Source organism: Gekko japonicus, unplaced genomic scaffold (assembly GCF_001447785.1).
Source record: "Gekko japonicus isolate JY-2015 unplaced genomic scaffold, Gekko_japonicus_V1.1 scaffold3444, whole genome shotgun sequence".
Lineage (NCBI taxonomy): Eukaryota > Metazoa > Chordata > Lepidosauria > Squamata > Gekkonidae > Gekko > Gekko japonicus.
The window spans coordinates 100,941-127,245 of NW_015175472.1; the positions used below are offsets into that span (position 1 = coordinate 100,941).

At 45.6% G+C, this 26,305-nt stretch overlaps 1 protein-coding gene across 1 annotated transcript in view; it reads right to left on the reverse strand.

The window, feature by feature from the left end:
• Positions 1-13,052: 13,052 nt before the first annotated feature.
• LOC107122815 (serine protease 27-like) overlaps positions 13,053-26,305 on the reverse strand; it is a 24,770-nt gene continuing 11,517 nt past the window's right edge. Inside the window, exons 2-6 of the mRNA XM_015425957.1 lie at positions 19,804-19,830; positions 18,910-19,075; positions 18,527-18,798; positions 16,289-16,458; positions 13,053-13,460 (exon numbers count right to left, since the gene is read on the reverse strand). Of these exons, the coding sequence (XP_015281443.1) occupies positions 13,149-13,460; positions 16,289-16,458; positions 18,527-18,798; positions 18,910-19,075; positions 19,804-19,830 (947 nt within the window). The 3' untranslated portion in view covers positions 13,053-13,148. The remainder of the gene's footprint in view (positions 13,461-16,288; positions 16,459-18,526; positions 18,799-18,909; positions 19,076-19,803; positions 19,831-26,305) is intronic.

Sequence of the window (26,305 nt, forward strand, 5' to 3'; positions counted from 1 at the left end):
CAGAAAGGAGAAGGAGGGGGTGTAAAACAACAGTGAGACAGGAAATGAAAGTTGGGGAAGGGGGAGGGAACCACTGAACATGCCAGACGCTGAGATCCTTCCCAGGACTCTTGGCATGAACATGTTGCTATTGTTCACCCGTCGCACGCACGTGCGAGAGGCTTTGTGTGCGCAGGATGGAAGAGGGTGAATTCCCAAATTTGGACAGGGGGAATTCTTAGGAAACTGGGCTTTTGAGTGACACTCTGTGCTGGAGTCTAGTAGGCTTCAGAGCAGAGAATGATGGGAGACAGGTTCTCTAGAATTTCACTAATGGGAGAAGTATGTCTAGCAGTGAAAGCAGTTGTTTTAGGAAACAAGAGAACTAAACCTTTCGAAAGGCTTGAGACTAGTCAGTGCTTTTTTGTTTGTTTTTTAAACCAGTGCTGGTACTTATGTACAATGTTGTGCTGATTTCCACCAATTACCCTCTCAGGACTTGGGAGAGTCCCTCCCCCCAAAAAGGTGCCCTCAGTGAGTACCACCACAAAAGAAAACCCTTGAGGTTAGTTGACAAAAGCTTGAGAGCAGCCAGGACTGCTGGGGTTTTTTGTTGGCTTGTTTCAGATTAGAATTGTTATCTAGTGGCTGCAGCAGGGAGCCAGCCAGGCTATGTGGGTTTTGGTGCAAAGTGTGGGCTTAGTGATTCAAAAATAGTGGAATGGTAGCTAGGTCTGTTTGGTTCTGTTCCCAGATTTGGAAAGCAGATGGGGTGGCCAACCTCCAGGTGGGGCCTGGGGTTCTCCCAAAATTACAAGTGAACTCCTAGCTACAGGAACTGGTTCCCCTGAAGGGACTGGCAGTTATGGAGCGCAGAGTCTATGGCAGGGGTGTCAAACATATGGCCCATAGGCCAGAACTGCCTTGAGGAGGTCACAGGGGTGGCAGGATATACATTTCCCTAATAATAAATGTTCTATATAAATAATAAGATCCATCTGTCAGTCTGTCAGTCGTACACCCATCTGTGGCACACGTAACTCCGCAGAAAATGAAGCTAGGAGTCTCAAGATTGACTACCAACTTCAGGATGGTTATAGGAGTTGCAGTGCCAAATGTTAAGGGAATCAAACATCCTGTCCTACAGAATCTCCAGAAACTTTACACGCACACACACACACACCACTTGTTGTATTCAAACAAATTTAGAGTCCGGTGGCACCTTTAAGACCAACAAAGGTTTATTCAAGGTATGAGCTTTCATGTGCAAGGCACACTTTTTCAAATGCACTGGAATGGTAGATGAGGTTCTAAACTTATAGACAGCAAATTCACATGTAAGGTGATGTTGTCCTCTGCCAGGAACGTCTCGCGCCCCCAATAATGCATAACGGGGGGTGGAAGTGGGAGGGTGGGCATCAGGGAGATACTGTAAGGAAATGCTGTGAAAGTGTTAATGTATACGCATGTTGGAATTCTGAGTAAAAAAATTATATTGTTGATGGGTTTGCCTGTGTCCTTTATAAAGTTTGTATCTCTAGTACCTGGCATTACATCTTATGGCACACATGGCCCAGTCCAACAAAGTGACATTTATGTCAGATCTGGCCCTCGTAACAAATGAGTTTGACACCTCTGCTCTATGGCACAGCATCCGCAGTGAGCTCCCTCCCCTTCCTGAACACTGCCTTTTCCAGGTACTACCCCCAAATTCTCCAGGGATTTCCCAAGCCAGAATTGGCAAATTTTGTGTGTGTGTGAGAGAGAGAGAGAGAGAGAGAGAGAGAGAGACAGACAGACAGACAGACAGACAGACAGACAGACAGACAGACAGACAGACTAGTCACTTTGGGAATCCCCAAGCAGACTTGCAGACACTCATAACATTGGGGAACGAATGCTCCCAAACACTCCGGTGCCCAATTTGGCTCCAGCGTGTGGAATGGGGGAGAGGGGCTTTAGTTTTCCATCCTGTGCCATTTTCCCCAAGCCAAAATGGCTGTGGGTGGACCTGTTTGCCTTACCAATTAGGGTTGCCAGCTCTGGGTTGGGAAATATCTGGAGATTTCGTGGGTGGAGCCTGAGGAGGGAGGTGAGAGACCTCAGCAGAGTATAATGCCATAGAGTCCACCCTCCAAAGAGGCCATTGTCTCCAGCCAGGTGAACAGATCTTGGTCATCTTGCTGAAGATCAATTGTAAAGCGGGAGATTTCCAGGTGCCACCTGAAGGCTGACAGCTCTACTCACCATCAGCTCCACATATTGTAGTCGGTGTGCTACAATTCTGGTTTCAGGACGTCCTGGAGATTTGAATGGTGCCTGGGGAGAGTGGAGTCTGGGGAGGGGGGGGGAAGCTCAAGGAAGATGTGGGGCCCTAGCAAACTGTCATAGGGGAACTGTGTCTAGATGTCAATTGTAATGCTGGGACAACTCCAGGTCCCACCTTGAAGTTGGCAACCCTAACACTACTGCCAACTCTCAATCCACTTGGCTGTAAATCTACATGGGTCCCATGACCCAGGAATAACCTCCACTGGGATCAGAAAGGACTGCTAGAGAGATGGGAACACAGGAAAAATCTGCACACAGGAACCCAGGGGAAAATTGCAAACATCAGCATTTTCTGCTGACAGCTCACCCCCATTGTGGTTTTACTGTATGTTTTTAGTCTGTGAGCTGCCTTGCGGAGGTCACAGGGGTGGCAGGATATACATTTCCCTAATAATAAATTTTCTATATAAATAATAAGATCCATCTGTCAGTCTGTCAGTCGTACACCCATCTGTGGCACACATAACTCCTCAGAAAATGAAGCTAGGAGTCTCAAGATTGACTACCAGCTTCAGGATGGTTATAGGAGTTGCAGTGCCAAATGTTAAGGGAATCAAACATCCTGTCCTACAGAATCTCCAGAAACTTTACACGCACACACACACACACCACTTGTTGTATTCAAACAAATTTAGAGTCCGGTGGCACCTTTAAGACCAACAAAGGTTTATTCAAGGTATGAGCTTTCATGTGCAAGGCACACTTTTTCAAATGCACTGGAATGGTAGATGAGGTTCTAAACTTATAGACAGCAAATTTAACAGCAAATTCACATGTAAGGTGATGATGTTTAAGTTATGCAAAGTGAAAAACTAAAGAACAAGTTAAGGTTATAAGGTCAACAGTTGTAAAGCAATATATATGTCAAAATAGCAGATAAATGTCTAAAGGTGTTTTTTCTAATTGTGGGAAGTAACAGAATCTTAATTATCTCTTCTCAGGCATGAAGGGTGCATGGAAGGCACTTAACAATATATTTTGAGCTGGATGTGATGTTGTCAGCAGACATTCATTCAGTATTCTAATATACTGTTCTGAAAAAGAAATACACTAAAATACAGAGGATTTATAGTCCTTCTTGTTGAGAATACATATGTGAGGATTGAATGAGTTAGCATATGTAATGGGATAAAAATCCAGTATCCCTGATGAGTCCTGGGGAGGTTTTTGTTCCAAGTGTTATATTGCATTGCATTGCATTGCATTGCATTGGAATCTATGGTTTTCTCTGGCAGGCATTACTCATCTAAAAAGTAAAGCTGGGTGTGTCAAAGTTGATCCTGCCTTCAAGATGATGGTGGGAGTTAATGTGTCAAAAACAAAGGGAACTAGAGTGTCCTGGCCTGGGTTATCTGCAGAAGCCACCGAATGCTACTTGCAATGGAAGCTAGTTATCTTGTGGCAGGCATAACACACCTAAAAAAATGCTAGGAGCCTCAGAACTGGCCACCAATTTTACGATGATGGTGGGCCTTGCCATGCCAAAAATGAAGGGAATAGGACCATTCTGGCAGAGAAAGGACCCAAACATCCATCAAAAACAAAGGGAACTAGAGTGTCCTGCCCTGGGTTATCTGCAGAAGCCGCCTAATGCTACTTGCAATGGAAGCTAGAGCTATCTTGTGGCAGGCATAACACACCTCAGAACTGGCCACCAATTTTACGATGATGGTGGGCCTTGCCATGCCAAAAATGAAGGGAATAGGACCATTCTGGCAGAGAAAGGACCCAAACATCCTTTTGGTATTTGCAATAGAAGCAAAGGTTTGCTCACAAGAAGCCAGCAAGTACAGGCAGCACAGACAGAGAGGGTTTAGTTATTTCCATGACCTATCAGAGCTTGTGTGGTGTGGTGACTAGCATCTAAGAGACCCAAGTCTGATTCCCCCAGTCTGCCATGGAAGCGTATTGGGTGACTGTGGGCCAAGCACACTCTCTCAGCCTAACAGGTCTCACAGGGCTGTTGCCATGAGGAGATAATGGAGGACAGAAGAATGATATGAGCCACTTTGGGGTCCACATTGGGGAGGAAGGTAGCACAGACAGGGGGAATTGACAATATTCCCTCCTTTACAAAAGAAAGTGGGTTTAAGAACCTTGCTGAGCTATGAAAGCCAGTTCTGTAGTGGTTAGAGTACCTAATTAGCATCTAGAAGACTCAGGTTTGAATCCCACCTCTGCCACAGGTGTTTGCTGGTTCCACCGCCACTGCCATTGTTCCCAGCCTAACCTACCTCACAGCTTTGTTATAGTGAGGATAAACAATGCAAGCCAATTTGAGGAGAAAGATGGCAGATGACATTTGTTCTAAATCTAATTCTGCCTACTGCTCTCGAAAAAAAGGACGGTCACTCTGGCTGTTGCTGAATCCAGTATTGCTGCAGCTCTTTTGACAGAAGGCAGAACGGCTCATTCAGTATTCAAACTATCCTTAATTGTTGCAAGCTCAGCAAGCTCCAGGGTTGGTGACCGGGGAAGTGGACACACCTCTGATTCATTAATGATACTAATCTTTTGTTTTTGATTATCTAACTTTGACTTTACTGCGGGCATCTCCACTGGCTCAATTTGGGTTTCCCAGATAAATTAAACAAGAGATCACCAGCGTTGATGAAAGCCAGCTGGTGTCTCTTGGGACGAGATTTTTTTAACCATTTTTTTTAATTGCCCAAACCATTATTTGTTACTAGCAGGGTTATTTTTGGGCAGGAACGCACAGGATCAGAGTTCCTGCTGGCTCCTGAGTTGGCCATGCCCAGCAGGAACTCATTAACATAATAGGCCACACCCAACAGCAGAAACTTATTAGGATTGGCTGCATTAGGGGTGTGTAGCCTAACATGCAAAGAAGTTCCTGCTGCAAAAAAAGCTCTGGGTTTTGCCAACAAACAAGGTAAACAGAATAAGAAACAAAAGGTTGGTGTGGCTGAATGACCACACTTCTGGTAACATGTGGGTGCGGCCTAATATGTGAATGAGTGGTGCTGTCAGGGGTGTGGCCCAACATGCTAATGAGTTTCTGCTATTGGGTGTGGCCTATTATGCTAATGAGTTCCTGCTGGGCTTTTTCAATTTCAAAACAGAGTAGATGAAAAACCGCTCGCTTGAGTGGCACTCACCTTTGAATCACTCCAAATACAAAAGGGGGTTTTATTTATTGAAAATATTCACCTCCCCTCTCTCTCTCTCTGTGGATGGTGTAATGTAGAAAATTACAAAGCCAACACAAATTGCCAGCCTAACCTGCAAATGTTGGCACCTCATTGAATGCCTGGTCATCCATTGTTAGAGCCCTGCATTCAAATTCCTCATCTACTTCTTCAGATACATTGAAATGGAAATTAACACTTTATATGTAGAGACAAATGCCTCTACATAGGTGAACAGCTGAAGAAGTGTGCGTGCACACGAAAGTTCATGCCTTGAATAAAACTTTTTATGTTGGTCTTAAAGGTGCCACTGGACTCTAGCTTTGTTCTATCGCTTCAGACCAACACGTCTGCCCACCAGGCTAATCTTGGGTCACTCTTTTACAGTCTAACCAGCCTCCCTGGAGTTGTGGTGAGGATGAAGTGGAACAGTAAATTATACTCAGGTTTGACTTTGAAATATCAGATCCCATGTTTGCAGCACCCATTTTTTTTCATGCACAAAGCCGCCATTCAGGGCTTTGATTCAGACTGAAACCACAAGGAAAAGCAGGGATTATCTCTTTCCTTCCCCATGCTATTTTCCCAGCCTGAAACTGCTCCATAGAGATATTCTTTGCCCCTCTGGAACAAATAGAGTGTCTGTATTTTTGCTCCTGCAAGGCAAGCAGTCTGTGGGGGTACTTTGGGTCATGAAAATGTACTGGGCAAGGAAATTACCACCACCACCCCATGTATCAGAGTTTAAATCTCAAATGAGATTCCATCCAGCTCCTAATTACTGAGGACGAAAGTGTGGGATCCCCCACCCAGGGCCGGCTCACTCACTAGGCGAACTAGGCGATCGCCTAGAGCGGGCTGGCCCTCAGGGGCGCCAAACTGCACCCGGCCCTGTACTCTGGGAGTGTCTTGATTATTTGTGTTTTTCATTCTTCCCAAAATGCATTTATTTTTGAAAAATGGTGGGCGCAGGGGGGGGGCGCCAGAAGGGATCCTCGCCTAGGGTGCAAAATAAGCTGGGTCCGGCCCTGCCCCCACCAGAGAACTCCCAGTGTCTTGTCTGATTTGACCCCCTAAAAGACAACGTTCCCTCTGTTTTAAGGTGTGCTTCAGCTAGCAAAAGTTCAGGAAATACAGGTCTCACTTTTTCCAAAGAGAAATGAGCACCGGGGGGTGGTAATATATTCTCCGAAAATAATACATCAGCATGCCATTTCTTTCTTTCATTTCCAAGGCTGTTTCCACACAGAAGTTTTCCCCCACTTCGGTGTCCAAACTGGAGTGCTTTTTTGGGAATATCATGCCCGAATTGTAAGCCAGTTGAACTTTCCCCATCCTCCATATGCTCTTTCCCAAATCTGCTTTGCTATGGTTCTTTTGGGAAAAGTGTAGTCCAAGTGCGTTATCGCCACTGGCAGGACAGGAAGAGGAGCATTTTCAAAGATCCCACCAACACTGGCATTGCTGCCGTTCTGCCCGCCTATCACAGTGGCCATTTTACCCCCACACACACACACTGGCAGGCTTTTGTGGGCTTTTCGCCCTCAGAAATTGTTATATTACTATACCTCTTTGCTGTTAAAATGTTACAGTACTATACCTTTGACCAGTCTGACAAAACAGCCCTCCAAAGGCCCTCTGGTGTCACAACAGGGGAGAAATTGCAGGAGAAATGGTAGCTGACAGGGGAAAGCGCAGCCTCTGGCCAGTGTGCCCGCCTCTGCATTCTCAGCATAGGGTTGCCAACTCTGGGTTAGGAAATACCTGGAGATTTTAGGGGTGGAGCCTAGGGAGGGCGGGGTTTGGGGAGGGGAGGGACCTCTACAGGGTATAATGCCATAGAGTCTGCCATTTTATCCAGCAGAACCGATGTTGGTCACCCAGAGATCAATTTTAATAGCAGGAGACCTCCAGGTGCTCCCAGGAGGTTAGCAACTCTAGAGCAGGGATGGATGCAAAATGGAGAATCCTCTCCATGTGGATGTGGATGCAGCCCAAAATACACTGAGAACACCCAGTGAGCAGCTAATACGATATGACTGGATACAAAGATTTAATACACTGCCTGGGTTCCATATATACATCTGCACATTAAAAAAAAATAGGTATTCAGATGTGACTGTAGTAGTCTTTATAGAAAATCACAAAAAGCTGATTTTTGAATTGCTGAAAAGAGAGCATGGATCCCTCACTGTTAATCTGGAGGATAGCAAATATAAATGATATTTAAATTACAGATAAGGACAATTTTTGCTGGGAAAAGAGCGTGGATCTCTCACTGTTACTCTGGAGGGAAGTACATATAAATGACATTTAAATTACAGATAAGGACTATTTTCTTCATCCCAGTGCGACCACCGGCACAAATCAATGAATGTGGAAGTGCATGGCCATCCAATCCATCTCATGTTGGGAAACCAAAAAACTTGTGTTGCACCAGTCAGAGGCCCTTGATTGTAAATTTGCACATAAAATCCAATATCCAATGCCAGCATACACTCAGAGAAAACCTTAGCACTTCCCCTACTTTATTCTCAGTATAATGACCCAGTAAGGTAGGCAGATTGCAGAGAGGAAGCTAAGGATGATAAACTGTGACATGCCGAGGACCAGCCGATGGGCTCAAGGCCTTTCTATCTGACTGCAATTAAATATCACATTGATTCCACTCCAAAAGATGACTGTCAGGAAACAGAACTGGCTGTTTAGCTCTACAGGCTGTAAAACAAGAGCTGATACATACGAACCAGAAGAGATGGATACACACTGCAATCCTAAATTATACCCTTCTAAAACCACTGGATTCAAGGGACTGAGAAAGGTATAATTCCACTCGGGATTGCACTGGTAGGAGCCTCTCTAGAACTCACAAGCTTTCCCCCCTTTCACACCCACTTGGTGGTTTTTTCTAAAAGCCAAGTCAATAATGCTAAAGTACGGAAAAATGTCCCTGATCATTCTAATTGAGTTCAATGAGTTGGTATAATTTAATTCAAGGTTTTGCAGTTGGGCAAAATTTTATCTTGCTATAACCTAAACTTATATAAACAGACATACCTTTGTAATTCTTTTAGAAGTTACTTATTGTCCACAAATTTTATAGGATTGTTTTACCCTAATGGCAACTGTTTAATATTTTATGCCAATAAAAGGTATTTGTTTGTTTTTTTAATGCTAAAGTTAGTGAACTCAATCAATCTAATTTATTGCAACAGGAGCCAGTAAAACAGTACAATTCTGATATAAAATGGATTAAAACAGTAATAACATGGGAATAATATAAAAACATTAACAGGAGAGAGTTAATAACATTAGTAAAGTAAAATAGTGCTAATAAAGGAATTATACAATTTTTTCAGCTAAAATAAGTTTACGTTTCCTAATACCTAAGCAACAAAATTTTGCCACAGCATAAGTCACTGAGCTCTGAACGTCTTCTAAGAGGAATTTATGAAGGACTTCTGGCCTAAAGTCAAGATAAGACTGCAAAGAGCTAAATCTAGACAGAAGGGGTAGTATAAAATGGTCTCGTTTGTCCTGATAGAATCTGCAGAACAGGAGAACATGAGTAATTGATCCCACCATATTAGCCATGCATGCAGTTCAGTGAGTGAACTGACATTGTCATGCATCCAGATAGCAAATTAAAAGCAAACATGGTTACAAATGCTTTAAAATGGACCCGTCAGCTATTGTCACCCTAAAACTTTAGCATTAATCCATTTGCTACTAAGCTTGTTCTATCGATGTCACCGATAAGGTACAGGAACAGAGGTCATGCAAGGGGTTCCATTTCTTCTGTGCTCCAATAAAAAATAAGCCCTTTGGGCACAGAAAGTTCACCTTCAGTCTTCTACATGGTGCCTAACTCAGCACTGGCACAAAATGAAGAGTTCCCTGCAGGTTTTGCAAGCCTGCTTATCTGGGATTGGCAACGGCACTCCAGGCTTTGATCAAGCACACTTCACTCTTGCAAATGTTTTCTCTTATCTTAATTGGCAATAACTTTGTTTAGGAAACTTCCGTGCCAAAACAAACCTGAGATGAAACCGAGCACGAGGCCAAGAAAAGGAGGCGGTAGAAAAGAGCTCGGAAGTCTGATCTGCTTTACTACCTGCAGAGAATCATACACCCTACGCAGGGGGTTCTTCATCCGCAAGGCAGCTCCCTTGCAGAGATAGAGCTCCCTTAAAATGCAAGTGAACAGAGATCCCCACACCTTTGGGAGCAGTGTGTGCACTGTGATGGAGCACAGCCCATGAGCACAGCCAGAGGCCAAGTGGTTCTTCTTCCTGACACTAAAGCATGGCAAGCTACCCTTAAAAGCAGGCCTCCCCACCTAGTGATCTGCAGAAACAAATACAGTCTACCATCTAGAGTTGCCCACTTCAGGTTGGGAAATTCCTGGAGATTTGTAGGTGGAGCCTGCAGAGTGTGAGGTTTGAGGAGAGGAGGGCCCTCAGCAAAGTACAATGACATAGAGTCCAGAACAGCCATTTACCCCGGGGGAACTGATCTCTATAGCCTGGAGATCAGTCAGAATTCTGGGAGACCTCCAGCCATCACCTGGAGGCGGGCAATCCTAATACATTGCTATAGTGTCCGCCCTCCAAAGCAGCCATTTGCACCCGGGAAACTGATCTCTGTCATCTACAGCCCTCCCACCAGCAAATGTATGGTGGCTCCATCAAGGGTTTTATATATCTATTTTTGCTGTCCAGGGCAAGCAGCTGCCTGTTGACGCCCACCACCCCACTCCCACGGAAAAATGTGCAGTTTTTGCAAAAAATAAAAATAAAAATTGTCCTGTTTCCCAAACTCCAATTCAATCAAAAGAAAATGCACATCTCTCGCCAAAACAACAAATCTTTATTTTCTAATCCCCCTCATTAAAACTTGTCAGATAGGTCCAGCTGAAACAGAGGTTCAGATCTGAAAGAAAACATATTTATAATTTCCAAACAAATGTATCTATTTATTTATTTATTGACATTTTAACCCCACCCTCCCTGCAAGCGGGCTCAGGGCTGTGGTTCAGTGACTGAGCATCTGCTTTGTACGCAGAAAGTCCCAGGTTCAATCCCCAGCATCTCCAGTTGAAAGAACCAAGTAGCAAGACATGTAAAAGATCTCAGCCTGAGATCCTGGAGAGCAGCTGCCAGTCAGAGTAGACAATACTGGCCTTGATAGACCAAGGTTTGACTTGGGCCTATTACACACACACAGCTTACTGCAGAGAATTCAAGCAGTCAAGCCTTAAAGATTGACTTCGAATTCTGTGCCTGCCGTATGCACCATTCTTCTATCTCCGGTGTATTTGTTCTGTAAAGGTAAAGGTAAAAGTTCCCTTGCTCAAAAGCCAGTCGAGTCCAACTCTAGGGTTGCAGTGCTCATCTCCGTTTCAAAGCTGAAGAGCCAGCGCTGTCCGAAGACGTTTCCGTGGTCATGTGGCCAACATGACTAAGCACCAAGGCACACGGAATGCTACAACCAAAAAATGCAGTTTTTCTCAATTGGGGTGGGAACATCACTGGTGTGGGGGGTGGCATCCAAAGGTTTATTTATTTATTTATTTACACAATTCCCCTATTGCAGCTGTGCAGTAGCATCAAGTAAGCACCTTCCGTTTAAATCTTCATGGTTCATTCCCTTGAATGAAAAGGAGCATAAGGGAGAGCAGGCCAAGTTTTTTTTAAAAAATCCTGAAATCGACCAAACTATTTTTGAAACTGACTAGAGCAGCTGCAAAGCTCCCTCTTCTTATTGCCACGCTCTAGTGGATTATCTGTTGTGTTATCAGCCACTGTGAAAAATGGGAGTCGCCACCACCATCTGCCATCCCCCTCCTTCATTGCCGCACAAGCACCATTTTGAATGTTTAAAATTTTTTCTCATAATTTCAATTTTTTTTGTTATAAGTGGTATGAGACTAGCAATAAAACATTAATTTAAAGCAACCATATGCAAGAGAGTGCACAGTAATGACAGACCTACATGCACTTGTGGGCAGGAGGCTGAAGAAAGAGAAGGGAGAAGAAGAGAGAAGGCGAGGGGGGGGAGAAATCCTCCGGCATGACATCCCAGTTGATTTCTAAAAAGGAGCTCAGAGGCATTTCTCCACTTGCTGGATTCAAATTCTATAAATCCAGTTTGCTGCGAGAACAAAAGAGTGAGCTCATGGCCAAAGCACTCTGGAGACTTGCTGGGTATTTTGGGATACATGGCTGGCTGAGCTTTCTTTCCATTTCTCCCACAGTCACCGGCTGAGCATTGGCGGTGGCAGTGGTGTTCACTGCTGGGCTTGATTGGTGGCACAAAACCCAATGCCGGTCTTCCCCCCCACACACACACACACCTTTCAGAGTTTGCAAAGAGGCTTCTTGGAGAGCTTCCAGAGAAGCACGTTTCCCCCCCCCCCTGACATTTCTTTTTCCCCAGCGATCCTTGACAAGTGATAGTCTCATATCACTAGGCTCATGCCGCTTGTAATGTAAAACAACAAGGGGGAAAGTAATCAATGGAGCTTGCACACTGAGTGTCCATCAGAATGTGTAGAGTGGGTAGAACAACTTCGATGTGGGCAGCAGAGTGGCCTTTGAGGGGCAGCAAAGGGGTGGGGGGAAATCCAAGGGAATCTGTATGCTTTTGCATTACCTTCGGCTTAGAAGTGAAACAAGGGAAGAATTGGCACAAAACCACTCTCAGAAAACCTGGGGAAACAGTCACCAGAAGGCAAACTGAGCACTGGGTGGGGGGGGGAGAATCAATGCAGAATGAAAAAGAAAACCTGACGGAGATACAAGGCAAAATTGAGGGGAAACACCTGTGCATAATAGGCCTTGGAATTAGGCATCTTTATGTATCCACATGTTTAATTGATTCTTCAAGCAGCTCCATTTGAAAATGTCATATCATCACAATATGCATTTCTAACATCTTACATATAGTGTTTGTGGACCTCCCCCAGGGCTAAATAAGGACACAGGAGACTTATCTCACAGCAGTTGCTAATTTTCTGTCCCTAAGCATTTCTCCCCTGCTTTAATCAAGCCAATTACATTTTGCATTGTACATCTGCATCCTGACTCCTTTCTTTGCATCACCTTCAGACTGAGATACAGGGATTACGGATCTCCATTCTAACTTGTATCTGACAAAGAGAGCTTTGATTCTTGAAAGCGCGTACCACCAAAAATATTGTTTGTCTCTAAGTTGCTACTGGACTTGCATTGGTGTTTGTGATGTTTTTGACAACTTTAGAATACCAGCATTTATTTTGCAGTGGGAAAATTAGCCTGCTGGTTAAACAGTGGGTTTTAAAAAATTTAATATTGAGAAATTTGAAAAATAACTTGCAAAAACCCTCACCTCCCCCACCATTTCTACCCAATTTAAGACCATCATCCTCTGAGGTTGAAGAATATGAATTATTTTAATCAATTTGCTTGTGCTGCATATAAGTTCTTGAAATGTCTCTCCTGAAACAGATAGCAGCTATTCTAAAAGAAATTTCCAACAATAAATAGAAAGGAAAAGCTTTTTTTTTTCCTTTTAAAGAGACAACAAAACCCAAGTTATGCTTCACTCAGACAAATTCAGTCCAGGGAGGTCTGCAGAAGGTCAACAGTGTCTTTAACGGTGTTCTATAACTGCATGGTTAGGAAAAGGACACTTTCGTCTGTCTCTTGGTTACATAAGAATCAGCAGACACACCAATAACATCAAAAAGTTGGCAATGAGGGAGGAAGCATGGCTGGATAAGTGAACTCCGGGACCCTTTTGGCCTCTGGTATCCGATCGCCAGTCCCGTAATTCACGGCCATTCGGGTCTTTGAGAAATTTGATATCTGGGACGTGGCTGTGGATCCAGGGTTGAAAGTAGGTAAGTCGACTGTACACACCAGGACGGTTCTTGATAGCACATCCTTCACCCCAGCTGACAATGCCGGCCAAGACCCAGGAATGACCAACAAAACACACCATGGGACCTCCAGAGTCGCCCTGGGAACCAAGACAATAGAAATCAGTAATAACAAAAAACACCCTTTCTAAGGACAGTTTATGCATTACAAAGTCCTCGTGTCTCCCATAGGGCCATCCCACTCATGTCAACCAGACATTCTTTGGAAGTTCTGTGCTCAGACTTTATTGCTGACACACATTGGGCCTCATCAGATTGGGACCATGACGTACAAAGAGAGGATGCTTAAACCTTCCCCCTGCACAGTTTCCCAGCCTGAAACAGTCCCAGGGAGGTGCACTACAGGAGAGATTAATATGTAGACATCAGTATTCACGTTCCCCAGCTGAGGAAAAAGTGACTTCTAGGGGGCGATTTCTCACTAGAGCTGCCTCGCAGCACAGCGCCGTTTGCCCCGACACAAACATGTCAATTTCACACCCGAGGCTGCGGGGCTGCATTTGAGTCGGGGCTTTGCCCGATTTCCTCCGCAGTTTCATGATCCTCAAAAACCAGGATCACGAAACTGCGGAGGAAATCGGGCGAAGCCCCGAGTCAAAATGCAGCCCCAGAGCTTCGGGTGTGAAATTGACATGTTTGTGTCGGGGCAAACGGCGGCTGTGCTGCGAGGCAGCTCTAGTGAGAAATCGCCCAGGGACTTTTCAAGTCTGGAAATGATGTGGAGATGGGCACCAAGCTTCCTCTCTGTGGTTCCGATCCAAATTGGGCCTGCATATGTTTGGGAATTAAGTCCTGAGCATGGAACTCTCAAACTGGCTGATCAGTGTCGAAAGCCAGGCTGTTCATGACTAAATTATGATGTTCAAAGACTGAGTGATGATATTGGCTATGGGTTACCAGGTGTGCTAGAAATATTTTGGGGTAACATTTAAGGACTTGTAGGATGTGAAGATGAGGACTTAAGGTTGAATCCAACCAGCTTTACCACTGGTGAGGAGAGGTCTCCTCTGACCTCAAAATTGTCTATACTGAGGATTATGAGATCTGCATAGACAAATTGAGGCTATAATAAGGAGGGGAAATGGGTGAGATTGAATGAAACAAACTGGCTGGATCCAAACTTTGATCTAATATATTTCTGTTATACCTAACTTCTGGAAACTTCTGTGTTGCTAAAATCTGGAAAGATCAAACAATACCAGATGCTATGATTTGGTGTTTGAATTACAGGCTCTGACTGTAACGAAGAAAAAGGACAAGTTATTAGTGGAACTAAAAAAAAACCCAGTAACACTTTCCAACGGAAATGATATAGACAGATAAATGGGTTTGAAAATGCAGTGATTTTCACAGCAAAAAACTTTGATCTGTTACAATAACAACTTATCCTTGAAACTGAATGGGCAGCAATTTCCTGTGAGCTATTATGTTACCGTAGTTTTTCTAAAAGCATAAATACACAATGGCGTTTAGGCAAAATATCAACCAAACTAACAAACATAAAGAAGAGAGTAAGGCCCCTGCCACACGGCAGGGAAAACACTGGGCAAACCGCAGCTTCTAAAAGCCACACCAAAAAAGAGACACCGCGGCGGGATCCCAAGATCCCCTGAGCCACGGCGCCGTTGCTCCCCGGCACGATCAGATGCTGGGGAGGAAGAGACGAGTGGGAGGGGGAGGCTGCCGAACTGCGCATGCTCGAGCATGCGCAGTACGGTTGGGGGCCGGGGATGCGCTGGCGAAAAGACGCACCGGCGATCCCACGGCCGGCAGTGATGCGGCCCTTCGGAAAGAACCACCAAGGTAGGTGGTTCTTTTTTGCTGCGGGTTTTGGCCGGGAGGGGCGGATTGGGGACGGGCTGGGAACGGGCGCAGCACGATTCCGAGATGTTGCTGTGGGATCGCGCCCGTTTGCTGCGGCCCCGATCCGTCCCTCTCCCGGCCCAAACCATCCAGTGTGAACAGGGCCTAAGTATCCAGTAGCACCTTAAAGACTAAGGATATGAATTTTATGAGTCACTGCTCACTTTATGAGTCACTGTATCTACTCACTAGATACAGCTAGAATGTGAGTCCATCCGTCATATATATTGTGTCATATATAGGCATATATAGGCTTACTACCTCTCTGCATACACTTAATCCAATCACACCTTCTATTGTCATTTGCCTGCTAATGTTTTTTGGTGTCTGAAATCACCCCACTTTAGAGTATATAGGACAGGTGGGCTCCCATTCTAGCTGTATCTGAAGAAGTGAGCAGTAACTCTACCCATCTTGATCTAAATTTAAAGAACAAAAGGTTAAAACAATGCCATTAAATTATCAAACTTACTTTATTTAAAATCTGCAGATTGCCCCCTTCACACAAAGTGGTGACCACACCTATCAGTGCATTATGAGTAAAGCACCCTTACACTATGTGTGCTTACAGGACTCCTAGTGATCATGGATCCAAGGTCTGAAAAGATCTTTTCCCTATCTCCCATTCTAGTAGAATACAGGTGGGGAAACCTCTAACAAAACTGATCTGTATGGGTTCAGGAGAGCCAAAATACAATTCTTTTTTCACACATGGTGTTTTATGGAATTCAGTGCCCCCCAAATGGGGTGGTGGGTGGTGGCCACTGGTTTAGATGGCTCTAAAAACAAACACATGGGGGATGGGCACAGTTAGGGCATAGGGCTACTAGAGCCATGATAACCAAATTGAACTGATTCAGAACTAGTATACTGAAAGCTATTATTTTCATGCCCTGCCTGTGAGCTTGCAGGAAATAGCCAGCTAGCCACTTTGGGGAAATGGACACTGGACTAATGTGACTTTAGTTTTGATCCAGCAAGATTTTCCAGTCTTATGCTATACCTTTGCCTACCCTTTAAGAAGCAAAAGCTGTGGTTCTCTCACCTTGCAGGCATCTCTCCGGCCCTCAGCATACCCAGCACAGATCATATCATCCTTGATCATCCGTGGAGGCAGGCCATCACCCATGTTGGTTCGGTAGAGTTCGCTGCATGTCTGGGAGTCAATGATGGGCACCTGCAACTTCTGGAGGGTTTGTGGGGAGGGAAGGTCAACTGCAATGACAACACCGCACACCACTGAACCGGAGATTCCTAAAGCCCACCCTCCTGGGCTCCTCCCACACACCTCCTGCCATTCCCCAAGCCACGGTGTTCATAATGGATAGGGGCACTGGCAGATAAGACAGCCAATGGCACTTAGTCATGGAGGCTGACTGTAGGGTTGCCAACATTGCCTCAGCAAATGCCAAGAGATATTGGAGGGCTGCCTGGGGAAGGTGGAGTTTGAGGAGGATGTGATGTCACTTCCGGGTGATGGGTTTCTTAGACTGTTAATATTTGGAGGTCATTTTTTTTCTTCTGCTCCTCAATTATTTTGGGATGGGAGGGAAATAGAGTTGTGGGCAGGTAATTCCTCACCCTAGGTGAGTAAATGGGAGGCCTTAGTTAAATAGTTAAATAGGACCTCCAGTGCCAGGGTTGTGGAGGTGTCTCAGAGGCAATAATAGAATGAGGTTTTATACCTCTGTGTGGACCTTCCAGAGTTCTCTGGCTATTACTATTAGACACAGATTCAACCAGGTTTTTCCCTGGTGAGAAAGGGGGGAGGGGGTCCCTGTTGGCTATTCAAAACAATTGTTCTAGAGATCAAATGACCCAAAAAAAAAAAGAGAGATGGGGAGCTATATTAAGGAGCATTGCATGTGACGGGGTGAAAAGGCTGGTTGGATCCTGCCCATGATGCTGTATTAGACAGACATTTGGTCTGATCCCACAGGGCTCTTCTGATGTTCTTATAATATTCCCATTCTGCCACATATTCTTCCCCAGTCTCTCCACTTCATTTTCCTTTCCCTATGACATCAGAGACCCTGGAGAGCTGCTGCCAGTCAGAGCAGATGGTTCTGATATTGACAGAGTACTTAAGCAGCTCCAGGCTGCAGAGTGACCTGCTGCTGGCAGGGAGGCCAGGCCAGCTGATGGAAAAGCCCTTGCTCTCTCTCCTTCTGCTAAGCTGAGGAGGAGGCTTGCCCCTGAGCAATTGGGCAGCAGATTTTTTAAAAATTCCACTTATTTTTAATGCAAGTACTCATAAATCTAGGACTTTCAATAGGGTGTAGACCACATGCATTTTCTTTTACAGGGGAGTGGGTTTATTAGGGGTTCATTCCATTTTGTATGTTTTGGGACTTGTAAGCCTCCCTCAGCCGCAAGGAAAGAGGGGATATCACAGTTTTAGGAGAGAAATAAAAAAATGGGTGGCAGGCATCTTTTGAGACAAAGCATTCATTTTTCCCGGACACCTCCATTGGGACATATCTGAAAACGAAGTGAAACTCTTTCTTCTTCTGAATTATTGTTTCTCTGCAGATCTATCCAGGTTTGATCCACTGATTTGCATAAGAATAAAACAATAGATCTGAAGAAGAAAGACTTCTTCCTTTGTGTTCTAGCTGATGTGCTCGGCTCATGTGCTTCAGAAGATGCCGCCCATTAATCTATCACAAATCATGCAGTCAGCCAGCTAAGGTTTCAGTTAATTGAGTGACAGCAATAATAATGATTCTAAGGCAGGCAGCTAGGGGACACAATAAGTTCACCAGGGCTATTTTTGGGCAGGAACGCACAGGAACCGAGTTCCGGCTGGCTTCCAAGTTGGCCACGCCCAGCAGGAACTCATTAGCATAACAGGCCACATCCAACATCAGAAACTCATTCGGATTGGCTACATTAGGGGTGTGCGGTCTAACATGCAAAGGAGTTCCTGCTACAAAAAAAGCCCTGGGTTTTGACAACAAACAAGGTAAACAGAATAAGAAGCAAAAGGTGGGTGTGGCTGGATGAGCACACTTCTGGTAACATGGGGGTGTGGCCTAATATGCCAATGAGCTGTGCTGTGAGGGGTGTGGCCTAATAGGCGAATGAGTTTCTGCTGTTGGGTGTGGCCTATTATGTAATGCGTTCCTGCTGGGCTTTTTCTACAAAAAACGCCTTGAGGTTCACTATGCACGCTTGACCCTCAGCATCTCTTGCTCTGGAATTAGGGGTTGCCCACAACCCTGTCACTCTGTTCCTAGATCTCCACTTTCTTCACCATGTTTTTCCTCTTCCCTAGACCTACCTGAATTGCGCAAGTTGCCCCAGCCAGTGACCCAGCACAGTTTGCCTGGGGGAAACTTCACAGAGGCATCCGGCAGGCAGATGGGCAAGATCAGGTCTGAATAGCGGACCCTCTTTGACAGCTGCACGAGGGCAATGTCCCCGCTGGTCGTCTGGCCGGCATACATCGGGTTGACGATGACCTGCTTCACTTCCAAGCAACATGCCTGTGGGCCGGGATTGGATAACTGGTTGACCCCCAGGAGGACGCGGTACTGGGACAGATCCCTAAACCTGGAAACAGGACAGCAAATGTGGGGCAGGGTCAAGAGATGTTCTAGGGTGAGAGACAGCAGGGTCGGGGTGTGTGTCAGCGACCCAGATTTCCCAGCCCCATCTACTCACTGATAAAAGCAGTGTGCTGCAGTTACAACCCACTCGTCCGAGATGAGGGACCCCCCGCACACATGCCTCTTGTTCAGCTGTAAGCTGATCTGCCAGGGAAACTCGCCCGGCACTGTGTCCTGTCCCTTCACAATCCGGTTGAGGCTGATGGGAGGCTGTCCACAGGCTACAAGAGAGAGGAGAGGATTGTTGGAGGGCTCCGACTTGGGGGTTCTGAGTAGGGCACTAAGATCATACTGATCCCAGTCAAACATGTTCAGGCAATCTTTTCTCCTGGGATATATCATGTACTCAGATCAAATCATTATTCACACGACCGTTGTCCTTACAATGATTGGAAAGAAGGCAAGCCTGCAGCAGGTACTCATGCAGAGATGCAATGATCAGCCTCCTCTGAAAGCAGGATGTTTATCCTGGTTTCTGTATCAGGAGCAAGTGGATGTGCTGATCCCATCTGGTGCAAAACCAGGCAAGAACTATCCACCCGCAGAACAGCCTGATTGAAAAGAAACAAGGCCAGAGCAGCAAATCATGCAGAAATGCAATGAGCAACCTATTCTACTGAAACTGAAACAATAATCCCCCCTTGGCCTATGCTGATTGGAGGGGGTAAGGCTAGAGCAGAGATTTAAGCAGAGATGCAGCAGGCAGCCTCTTCTGTAAATCCGCATTTAAGGCTCTTGGAAACAGTTTAATATATTTCTTGCAGCAGACACTTTGGGAATTGCCTGGGGAAGGTAGCAGAAAAGTGTGTTTAAATGGAACAAAATGAATGCAGGAAGGCAGGAGATGTTCCCCGTACAAACATGACTCAGCCACCAGCCCACAGTCCTAACAGGAAGAAGATGGTAATAGACAGACTATATGCTAGATTGTCAATAAATATGCACTCACCTCTGGATGCCTGATTCTCCTGGACACCTGCAACACAACAAGGCACAGATAAGTGGAAACCTACAAGAGTCATTGGGCCTAAGAGAGCCAGATTTATATTCCTAACCAGCCATATAGGATCCCCAGTGGGTACCTATTCTTCATTACAAGTAGGTGCTTTTGTACCCAGAACTGTTATCTAGAGAAAGCCAAAAGGTCCACCCCTTTCCCTCCCAAAGACTCCAAGCACCCTGGACCATCGGGAGGCCGTTGTTAACTCCCAGCACCCATTGACAACATATAGTGAGTTGGAAATTTTCAGAGAAAGCTCCAAAAAGCTTTATTGTTCAAAGGAAAACTTAGATTTAAAAAAAAAAATGAACAAGTGGGCTGTGCATGTATAAAAGGGGAAGTTGAAGCAAAATGGGGAAGAAGTGCAAATATTTTAATAGATGGGCTTCAGCGATCTCAGTAAGTTGGAGGGCTGGGCAGATGACACAAAAAAACAAGAATAGGCAAATATCAAAACTAGGAGTTCATCTAGCTGAAATGAAAATCTCCTGCCATTTTCACATGCTGGAATCCTGGGTAGAACCAGAAGCCTTTTGGCCTTCTTTTCTAAGTAGTCAGCCCAGACCCATATCTTACTTGGTTTTCCATCAGGGGTCACAATTATCCAAGATTAAGGAACAGGAAGGCAGGATGCCTGTATATGGATCGCGGGCTCTGGAAAAATGCAGCAGTGCCTGAGGTGGGGCAGCTAAGCTGGCTCCCCGCCCAACCCATCGCTTCATCCCAACCCACATAGATCCATGCCTTCCTGTCGCCAGTCACAAGTAGGAAACAATAAATTGGTATGGCCCAGAATTCTCCACTGTCTGGAACATCGATCTTACTTTGTCCCTCTTGATCAGATCAGCCTGCCGCTCCGCCATGGCATCACACTTTCCATTCCAGATCAAGGCCCGGTGTTCCGAAGACAATTTCCCTCTTCAAAACTAATTTAGCGAAGCCATAATTTACTTTCCCCCACCCACCTGCCAACGCCCTGAAACCCAATTATAACATCATCAGAATCAACTCAAGAAACTATTACGGCGCCTCTTTCATCGACGTTAATGACCTTTCCATGCCGGCACTCGTCTGGCGCAGGCTCGTTAAGATGATATCGCTGCCCTTGTTAGTACAGTGAGAAAAAGAGGAGGTGAAATGACACAACCCCTGAGCTACACATTTTCCCTGAGGCGCTGTGTTCCACAGAAGTCAGAGGCCCTGTTACCTCTCACAACGGAGTCGGGGGGGGGTACCTGTTCAACACAGTTCTTTGTGGCCTGACCTGTAGCTGTCCCGAGGAGGGGTCACCGAAGAGAAGGTACTGCCACAGTACCCATAATGTTGCCCTTTCTCATCTGTTAGTAGCACCAAGCAGTCAGAAGTACATATCATCCCTGAATATAGAATTTTGCCTTCAGACATAAGACCCTAGTCCCTAGGGTTTTTTGTTTGTTTAGTTAGAAAATCCATAGGCCGCCTCTACAGAGAAACTGCCATTGTACAAAGTAAACATGATAAAATCATAAAATATAAAAATCTAGCTATTAACGTTTTATAAAATTCATACCCTTCCTACCCTCAGGAAACTATTTCACATGGATATATGAGCACAGCATGTCTGTCCTAGAATCCCTGCTGAGCAACATTTTCATTTCTTCTTTACAATTGCTTCCAGTTCTCATTGTGGGTTTCTGTTCTCTGTTTTTGTTGGTTTTACAGATACCTTTTAATCATAGACATCACACAATTTTTGCATGCTATTTATACTTAGAACATGCAACCACGCATATGCGTAATATACATACAGTGTATAAAGTTGATTTATCGATGTAAAAACATTAAAATGGCACATGTTTTATGGAAGCAATTTAGTGAGCATTCACACAAAATGACATGAAAACATGGGGGCTAATTCCCAAAAGATTTATTCTCAATGCACTCACCTAAGGCCTGACTAACACGTCTGAGAACCAGTATTCCCACAGTGCTCATGAGTTCTTCCGCAGCATATCTAATAGCATGTGCCTCTTCTGTTTGTGTGTCGACATGGTTACAGACCACCCAGACAATGCCTATTCAACTTCTAGAATGGCTGTCTTCAGTGTAATGTACTATCCGTTCAACCACCATTCACCGAAGATAGGTTCATCAATGGCTGTTACAGTTTGGCTAAATGTTACGTCCATGTTCAGAGGCAGTAGACCTCTGATTACCAACTGCTAGTGGAGAAGAGGCTTTGGCCTCTGTGCCCCTGCTTGGGTATCTTGTCGGCTACCGTAGGAAACTGGGCTAGGTGGGATTTGATCCAGCACACTCCACTAAACTTCTTATTTGTTCAAGTGAAATGAAGATGCATAACTGGAACATCATGGAAACAACCATAGAGGGGCAGTCACTGTGGATCACAAGTTATCATGGAGATCAGGCCCAGGATGGCTTTCCCAAAGTGATCTTATTTCTTCCCTATTATTTTTCTATTACACACATAAAACTGAGTTATAGAAGGTCAGACCCTTGGTCAATCTTGCTCTGCATTTCCTACTCTGACTGGCAGTGGCTCCCCAGTTCCTCAGAGTGTTTATTGAGATTCTTCCATTAGAGATGCCAGGGATTGAACCTGGGATCTTCTCTATGCAAAGCACATGCTCAGCCAATTAATCATACCCTGTCATGCCTTACCATGACATCACACCAACCCGCACTACACATGTTCAAAATATTAACATCTTCATGTTCTTAGAAATACTGCCTCCTTTAGTTTCTAGTAGCAAGAAGTCACACCCAGGAACAGCATGGCAATATGCATCTTTAAAATCATATTCTGCCTATGTCATGGACCACAATATGTTCTTGTAAGAGCCCAAGGATTCAGACAATGAAGGGAATGACTACCTAGCACAACCACAGAAGGAGGTAGTTGACGCACCTCCAGGACCCTCGTTTGATGTGCCAGAGGAGCCCTAGAAGCCAGAGTCAGCTCCCTTACCCAGGGATACAACCCTGCCTTTGGTCTCAGACATGGACCCTGAACCCTCCACCCCAGAGCCCACTGCAGCACATGAGGACTCTCCCTCAAATGACCCCCTTGAGGCTCACAAACCCTGAAACAGCATGACACTGTTGGAGTACTCGCCGCCATAACCAGGCATGGCATCTTGAAGAGCCACTAGCCTGCCCCCGGAAGGGTAAGGTTTGCAAATCTACTTCCTTGCATCAATACTTAAGATCTCAGATCACCCTCAGCTTTTACAGTAGGGTTGCCAGTCTTCAAGTGCAGCCTGGAGATCTCCTATGGTTGCCAGGTCTCCTCACCATTGTGGTGGGGGGATTGGGGGGGGTGTTCCGGGGGTGGACATCATGCAATGCTGGGACCTGGGGGCTGGCAACCCTAAGATCTCAAGGAATTACAACTGATCTCCAGACTACAGAGATAAGTTCTCCAGGAGAAAATGGCTGCTTTGGAAAATAGACTGTATGCATTATACCGGATCCAAACCCTGCCCTCCCTGGCTCCACATCCAAATCTCCAGGAATTTCCCAAGCAGAGTTGTCTAGATTACATGATACAGTGCTATGGGCTCTCCTGTACAGGGGCAGTCTTAACCAATAGACAACGAGGGTAGCTGCTCCAGGATCCATGCTGGGGAGGAGCAGGAACTGCCTCTGTCTCTAACTCCCAGTGGAGGGGGGCAGCCAGCTCAGCAGCAGCAGCTTTTCATGGCTGCCCCATTTGGGGCTTGGGCAGTCAGCTCACTAGTAGTGGCCACTTGCACCCACCTGTTTGAGGCTGAGGCAGCCAGTTTTGGGGGGCAGAGGCACCTCTATCTCACATTACAAAGGCTGGGGGCCAGTCTTTGCTTTGGCCCAAGTGCCAGAGGGCAGGTGGAGTGTGGGGCCTAGCAGTGGGACAGCAGTGATTCTGAGGCCCATCCTGGATTTTTGTCCTGGTGCCCAGAATCACTAAGATTGTCCCTGCTCCTGCCTTGATTTCTGCCTTGACTCCTGGACCTCAGCCTTGTGAACAACAAAATGGCCTCAGACACCCAATACTGTGTTGGATCCAACCAACTTTTTCACTCAATTTCACTCAATTAACTTTCTCAATACAGCCCCCCCCCCATCCAACATGGCTTTTGTCCACAGAGGCAAAGTTATGCATGCAGGAGTCTCATTTATTCTAGCAACCCTATGCTTAAATCTCCCATGGCAATAAATCTCCCATGGCGGTTGTCAAAGAAAGAAATGTTTATGTGCAACCCGACATTGCCCTTTATTCTCCATAGCTTACAAGAACAGTCACTTTGGCCTTGATCCAACAAGAGTGATCTACCAGTGGAAACCTATCTGTTTAGCCAGTTCCAGCACCTCAGAATGATGTGGAAAAATCATCTGATCTAGCATATGAATTGGGAACATAGGATTAAAGGTAAAGGTAAAGGTAGAGGTTTCCCTTGCTCAAAAGCCAGTCGAATCCTACTCTAGGGGGCAGTGCTCAACTCCGTTTCCAAGCCAAAGAGCCAGTGCTGCCCAAAGACTTCTCCATGGTCATGTGGACGGCATAACTAAATGCCAAAGCTCACAGAAAACTGTTACCTTCCCACCAAAGTGGTACCTATTTATCTACTTGCAATGTCTTGCTTTCAAACTGCTAGATTGGTAGGAGCTGTGGCCAGAGATGGGAACTCACTCCGTCCCACGGCACTAGGGTCTCGAACTGCTGAACTAAAGACCTTCTAGTCTGCAGCTCAGCATCTTAACCTCTGAGCCACCATGGCCCCTAATAACACAGGATTAGGGTGCTGCAATGCCATGAGTTGGATTCAGCCAGATTTAGTTCAATATCTCCCATTTCTCCTCCTTCCGACAGTCCCCATCCCACATGGTTTTCTTCCCATGGAAGCCTCAGAATAGTCCTTTTTTTGGTTGTCAAAGAAAACCCTGCTTTTCCTTTTCACCAGCAGACAACATAGTTAGGTTCAACCCATAGTCAGTCTACAGTATGATTCATGGGAGCTGTTGAAGGAAACCACAGCACCAAAACAGTGGTAGGAATAGTTCATGGTTTTCTTTAAAGTTTTGAGTAGGGTTAATGTTGGGGAACAGTCATTTTCAATTCAGTTCAAGGCATATCTGCCCAACAATTTTATGTTTGGTTTATCGTGGTTTTCCCTAAGGAATCATGAGGTTTAATGAGGGTGCTGGTTTTTTTTTAAATTATCTTATTAGATTTATATCCCACCCTCTTCACATAGCAGGCTCAAGGCAGGTTCCATTAGGTTTGGTAAACAATATACAGTATACAAAAATTAAAACAGTTAAAACACCAATAAAATACAGAATCCTTAGCCTTTCCCCTTCCCCCCCAAAAAATTACCTCAAAGAAGTTCCCAGGATTCCACAAAGACAGGGAGTTTTAGTCTGTAATGTAGCTGTGTCTTTAAATTCCTTGGAAATGTTGCTATTTAATTCAAGCCATATAATAGACTAGGAGTAATGCCCCTTGTGGGAAGAAATGCAATGAGATCTAGAAGGAAGCTCCAGATGAATGTCCCGACTGTGGCTGGTGGGGCACCAGAGGGAAGCAGAAAATGGAGGGAGGCAAGCCATGTTTCTTTCCTTCTGCTTAGCTATACGCAGAGGTCATTTCGGGGGGGATCGCGGGGATCGCAGTTCCCTCGGGTGAGGTGGGGGGCGGGGCACACGACAAAGTCCCGCCCCCTGCTTCCAGCCCCACCTTAGCCACACACCTCTGACCGAGCCACTCCAGGCTCAAAGGACAGCCCTCACTCCATGCCAGATGGGTGGGAGTTCCCAAGTCTCAATGGGGCTGTGCGGTTGCATCACCACTGAGCCAGCCGGCTGCTGCCTGCCTGCTCAAGCCCCAGAGAGGGTGTGGGCAGGCAACTGCAGCAACTGCCAAGCTGCTGAGCCCCAAAGGCTCTTCTTCTTCCCCCGTTAGGGGAGGGGATGGCTGTGGGTATTCAGGAACCTTCCCAGCCTGGGCCCCAGGGCAGCTGCTGCCCCTGGGCACTCTGAGCCTGTTCAGAGACATCTTGTTATTATTTCATAGAATCATAGAATGTCAGAGTTGGAAGGATCCTTGCAGGTCATCTAGTCCAACCCCCTGCACTCTGCAGGAGCATAGCCGAAAGATAGCCCTACAACACACCCAAAAGATGGTCGTTCAGCCTCCGCTTGAAAACATCCAGCGAAGAAGCATCCACCACCTCCCGAGGCAGTCTGTTCCACTGCTCAACCACTCTTACAGTTAGGAAGTTTCTCCTGATATTTAGCCGGTAACGACTCCCTTGTAATTTCCACCCATTAGATCTAGTCTTGCAGTCCGGAGCAAGAGAGAACAGATCCACTCCATCTTCTACATGACAGCCCTTCAGATACTTGAAGACTGCAATCGTGTCCCCTCTAAGCCTTCTCTTTCCCAGGCTAAACATACCCAACTCTTTCAGCC